At 44.7% G+C, this 5,890-nt stretch overlaps 1 protein-coding gene across 5 annotated transcripts in view; it reads right to left on the bottom strand.

The window, feature by feature from the left end:
- Nucleotides 1-1,566: 1,566 nt before the first annotated feature.
- The window catches only part of ZIC4 (Zic family member 4), a 20,088-nt gene continuing 15,764 nt past the window's right edge, over nucleotides 1,567-5,890 (bottom strand). For all 5 annotated transcript variants that reach the window (XM_027686231.1, XM_027686229.1, XM_027686232.1 and 2 more), the window contains one exon: nucleotides 1,567-4,440. In XM_027686231.1, coding sequence (XP_027542032.1) covers nucleotide 4,440 — 1 coding nt within the window. In that variant the 3' untranslated portion in view covers nucleotides 1,567-4,439. The remainder of the gene's footprint in view (nucleotides 4,441-5,890) is intronic.

Here is a 5,890-nt window from a genome sequence, read left to right as displayed (position 1 = left end):
TCGGGATGGGGCGCCGGACCGATCCGGGCCGTGCTGGGCTGGGCGGCCCCATGGGGCAGGCGACTGGCGAGGCGCCGAGCAGGGTCGAGCAATCCGGCACCCACAGAGACACTTGACAACCTTTTTTTGTTGTTTCCAATTGTAATCAATTTCAGGGTTTCTGTCCCAAAAAGCCTAACCGGGGCTGAGCGCCGCTCCGGCCGGGAGGTGCAGGGTGTTTAACCGCCCGCTGCACCTCCTTCCCCTCTGCTTCTCCCGGTAAGGCGGCGGAAACGAGTCTCGGTTACTGATTCATATTTCTAATCTTCCTTTCCTGAACATACAATGTGCTTTTGTTAAATGAATGGTCTTTAATTAATGCACTTGCACAATGCAGGGCCTTGCATGGGGATCGATGATAGGAAGCAACAGGGGATGGTTCCCTCCAAAATGGTTTGTCAGCGTTGAGAAAGAAAAGGCAATGTCTATAAAAGGGCCACTAATAATGCCCACACGTCTCTCACCATGTTGTCTGAGGGGACATTCCTTCCCTTGTTGACAGTCAAGTGTAATAAGTACATGTCTTCGCTCAATCATTATAGACCATAGAATTGTATTCTTTAATTAGCATGTACTGTTAGCCCTCCTTTCCTTTATGGGCCAGTTTTTGTCTTTTACAGACCAGTAAAAATGTTTCCCTTCTTTCCTTTTTCTTGAATTCTATTATTTCTTAAATTATTTTCTTTCTTTCTTTCTCTCTCTCCCTTCATGTAGTCAAATGTATTCTTTATTGACAATATTCCTGGCAGCCAAAGCCAACTTTTTGTCATCTCTCTGTGTTAGGCAACTTCTTTCAAGTTTTTCCTTTCCTAAAAGGATTCAAGGCAGCGCATGCGCAAGGCGCCCGCCGGGTTCGGGTCGCGCTGTGCCCGAAGCTGCTCCAGCCTCCAAACAGCAAAGCCGGGAGTTGTGTTTGTCATGCGAGGGAAACTCTGGGCAGGTTCGAGAGCTGCGGAACCCTGTAACGTACTAACATCGACTAGGAGAATATGCGAGGCAAAGAACGCTTACTTTCAGATTACTTTAGCCGACGACAGAATTTGCTCTTAAAAAAACAAACAAACAAAAAAACCCCCCCAAAAAACAACAAAAACAAAAACCAAACATAAAATGCTCTAAATCCTCCTAGGAACCTTACAAAAAGTGTCACTGTGACTGGGGCTTATTGTGGTGGTGGTGGGGAATTCTTCAAAAGAACGCTCGCATCCTGCGAAACAACAACCCCTCGGGGCGGAGGGGAGCGGCAGCCCCTCGGGGTGGCCCCGCTGAAAACTGTCGCCAATGCCCAGACTGTTAGTGACCAACATCCCCAGTGTTAGTGACCCCAGAGCCGCACGCTGACCGTGCAGGAGCCAAGATGCCACTGCAGAGGTAACCGGGACACACATACCCCCCAGAGGGACAGAGCTCCGCTTGGGTGACGCTGGTCTCTGTTTTTACACTCTACACTTTGCTCAATGCTTAAAGTACAATTCGTTTGAAGTTTGCCATCTAAAAAATGTTGTCTCAGAAATGAAGCCACAGAACTGTTTTGTTTTGTTCTTTTAATACAAATGCCAACCTAAAACGATTAACATTAAAAAAGGTTAAAGACCAACAAAAAACCCCACTCATTAATACTTGATTGTACACCACATTAACAGTACATAGGTTGGGGGAATTTTTTTGTCAACTAATATGAAAACCAACAGAAAGCCAAGGCTGATTACACAGTGTTTTAGGAATGGCTCGGTATCATCAGTATTATACCAACACATATTTTAAAAGTGCACATTTGTAAAAATAACCATAGAAGTGAAACGTTTATAAATATTTATTGTAAAAAAATCCAAATATTAAAAATAAATAGTATGTTCAAGCACACAACAGAACATTCCTTCATTACCAAACATGTGATGAAGAAAAATAAGGAATATAAGAAGTTTGGAAAGAGATACAGCATATCAACATTGTAAATGTTTTTTTTTGCGAGCTACATTTTTCAGAGGTTTCTTCTCTGTACAGTTCACAAAGAATGTGCTAGATTTTCCCATAAATATGACAGGATCCAAAATTAATAACAATAATAATAATAATACCCACTCCACTGCAAATTGACTCAGTCTTTACCCAGGAAAGGTCCCATTAAATTAATGGATTGGCTTAGAATGGCAGGATTAGGCTCAGATCATTCTGTAACAACTAAAACAGAAGTACACTGGTGAGTTACAACTTCAAGAAATTCGTATTCCAAACAGAGTATTGCATGATCTCCAATGAGAAGCTACTAAATAAAACTTGATCAGCGAATCATTTCAGTACAACACCGTTATGTTTATAAAATTAAGATACAAAAGGGATGCAGTTCAACTATCCTTACACTCACAGACAATAAAACATGAGAACATATGGAAGCCATCACTTTGAATGCGTTAACAACTTCGATACATTGCACTATATACATGCTTGATAGGTATCCGGACCGTTAAAATTATCAAAGGTTTTACTCTTATGTCTACGGTCTCGTTTTCACTCTACTGGAAAGAAAATATTTGTTGGTAACACAGTGGTGTTACTGAAACCCAACATTTCTGCCTTCGCCCAAGATTCTCATTCTGTGCAGAGTGTGTGTAGGAATAATTTATTAGACGGAAAAGTTTGGAGGATGAAATACAAAAAAAATGGACATAATTTCAACTTTCGAACTGGAAGGTCATACAGACATCTATGGACGTTTGTACATAGACAGAGTTTCACGCAGACACAGCCACATATATCCAAATGTATGTCTATACACAGGATTCGATAGTTTGGTATTTTCTGCACCCTCTGGGCCCCTAAAGTTATCTTTAAAAGTTTGATTTTTATCTCTTTAGAAACGGTTTAAAGCTAACGGGCAGGGTGAGTTTGACAGAGAGGAGAACAAATCGCTGACAAAGAACCTTTTACGTTTCATCAGCGTTGTTAGGACGACGAGCAGGAATTTCTCAGATAATAACTCCCACTTCAAAGATTTCTCAGCTCAATAGAAATTGGACCATCCTTTTTATTCAACCACAAGGGCTGGCACTAAAGACGACTCAACTGTTTGAATTTTTTTCCCCCGTGTTTATTTTTCCCCTATTCACTAGGGTACTTGGATAAAATAAACAACAAGACAATTACTGGAACATGGACTTCTAACTTTCCCGGGCCCATGGCCCAGCGCCCATGGCCCCGGCCATGCGGGTGTCAAGTTCCCCCGCACCGCGGAGCCTCCGTTCGGGGCCGCGAAGCGACAGCCGGGACGGGCAGGGTGTGAAGGGGGGCACGGGCAGCTCCCCCCTTGCCTCGCCCCGCTTTCCCGGGTCCTGGGGCACTTCCATCAGCACACCTACTCCCTGGGGCCAAGACAGCCCAAGGAGGGGGGTCTTTCAGTACCCGTCCTATCTTCCCCTGCCGGGGGTGGAGGGGGAAAGAGATGGAAGCAATTCTCAGGCTTTGTGGCCAGTTTTGCTGCGAGAAGCTGGTCAGAAAGGCTGAAGAGAGCGGGTGGGAGATCCCCCCGAGCCTGGGGGTCTGTCAGTCCCTTACTCTGGGGAGAAGGACACCCGGGCTACAGCGCCGGAAAGGAGCCTGCCTCGGGGGGAGGGTGAAGTCCAGCAAAGCCCAGCTCCGCCGAAGTGCATTAGGTGGAGGAAGTCTATCTCTAGCGGGGAGCAGATTGAGTGTATTAAGCTAGCATGAAACCAAAGGTCAGTGCAAATGTATCTTAATAGACTGTCTCAAATGGAGTGTGCCTCCTTTGAAGGCCGCTTGCTATTGCTCTCCTCATTACCATAGCGATCCTAACGTGGCATGCTGATGCACCATAAAACTCACACTTTCAACCCCAAAATCAGGCTCTTTGAACAACCCGAGCTTGATTAGACCTTTCTCCTTTTCTTTCCCCCCTTAAAAACCATTTCCTTGCCTTTAGAAACTCTCCCTCAAATCCCAAATGCATTCTCTGATCCTGGCAGAAAGCAGAAACAAAAGTGAGCTGAGGCGACGGTTCAAGCGGGCCTTTTCTTCCTGACAGTCTTATCCATTTTTATTATGGTCTGGAACAAGTGCCCTGTTCGCGTGGGTTTTGTTTACCGGAAATTAAATGAAAATGATTTAGTTCGCGTCAAACAAAAATATATACTTGTATACACAAGAAAAAGGCCCTGTTAGACGTAAATATTATGTCCTTAATGAAAAGACTGGACGGGCTCCAGACTTCGCCTTTCACTATTTAAGTATGACTTGCCTATTGCCATAGAAATCCTAACTTACCATGAAGATTCACCGTTGTGAAGAAATACTTCTTTGTGCGAGCTTGCTTTGATGTCTAAGGCAAAAGATTCAGGCTTTCAGCTGCGTCTGTCTAGATTACCTTGAGAGCAACGGGGTAGACATCTGTAACAAGCAAATGAAAAATTAAAGGTGATTAGCCTGCACATCCAAATACTTCTGTAAACAGAGAAATAAAGAAATAAACAGATATCAGGACATCATGGAAACATCCTCCCTGCTCACGTCTGGTTTCTGCACCTCTCGATTTCCATGACACAAGTTTCGGGGGCTGCAGAGGGGCACAACTCTCCCCTGTTTAGGCTCCTCTTTTGCACATTGCTCTAGCCTAGCTAATTCCCTACGTGTATTCCCGATAGCAAAATGCTGTTGTCAGTATTCGTGGTATTTCAATATAAAAATTGTCGAGTTTGGGTGAGTGAAGAAGGGAACACCGACTTGCTGCCGTGGGAGGAAAATACAGATCCATCAGTAAGGAAACACTGGGCGTGGGGGTATTTTTAGTCACTGACCAGCTCTTAATTTTCCTGTGGCTTTTATATTTATAGATACCAATTTACACGTGTGTATGTGCATGTGTGTGCAGCTGTACACACACAGTAACCCCAGTCACCTGGGTGCAGAGGTGATCTGTCAGACACAAGAGGATGCGGTTACAGCAGCCTTCTGTCTGTACTCCGCAAGCCATAGAAACCCTTTCCAGCAGCCCATGCTATTTATTTGCTTACACTATCTGCTATTCTTAAACAACATTAAAGTAATTAAACCGGCACCATTCAGTAGTTTCAAGCTACCCCAGTGGATAGGTTTGGTTATTTATTTTGGGTTTTGTTTGTTTGTTTATCCCCTCCCTTCTTTCTCTGAATCAGTGTAGTGGACCCTGTAGGTTTCATACTCTGTGGCAGGATGGAGATGCTAAAGCCGCGCTGTGGGACCGGTTCGTTCTCATCGGGGCTACTCGCAGGGCAGATGCTCTGGAGCAGCGGCCCCGGGTCCCCGCGCTTCGGGGGGGCTGCCTGGCCCCCGCCCTGACAGTGACGTCAGAAAGTGGTCTCCCCCCACCCCGATAGAACCCCCCCAGGAGCTTCAGCGCCCACGGTTCAACAGGAACCACACTCTGGGTGGGGACGGGCATGTTTAGGTATTAGAAGTCATTACCAGTGGGAGCTAAAATGGACAGTCAATCATCGCACCCCCCTGGGCCTTTCTTTATTAGCGACTACTGGGTGTGGAGGGGGAGGAAATATATATATATGCATTTATATACAGGAAAAGGGAAAAATGAGGAGATTCTTTACAGAAACATCCATCGAACGGGTTAATTAATCAAAGAATTTAATGGATCCATTTTGTACAAATCGGTAACAATATATATATATATTTCTTAAAAAACACACTCTCACAGAAAATCGTGGGCGAACAGAACAGTGGCAGCACACAGTACTGAGAAAATACAAGAGAAAATCTGTACAGCTAAAATCTGTATGAAATCACTTGGGAAGGGAAGAGAAAGGAAAGGAAAGGAAAGGAAAGGAAAGGAAAGGAAAGGAAAGGA

Source organism: Neopelma chrysocephalum, unplaced genomic scaffold (assembly GCF_003984885.1).
Source record: "Neopelma chrysocephalum unplaced genomic scaffold, ASM398488v2 Primary Assembly neopelma1_70, whole genome shotgun sequence".
NCBI classification, from domain to species: Eukaryota; Metazoa; Chordata; class Aves; order Passeriformes; family Pipridae; genus Neopelma; species Neopelma chrysocephalum.
This window is presented reverse-complemented; position numbering and strand designations above follow the sequence as displayed.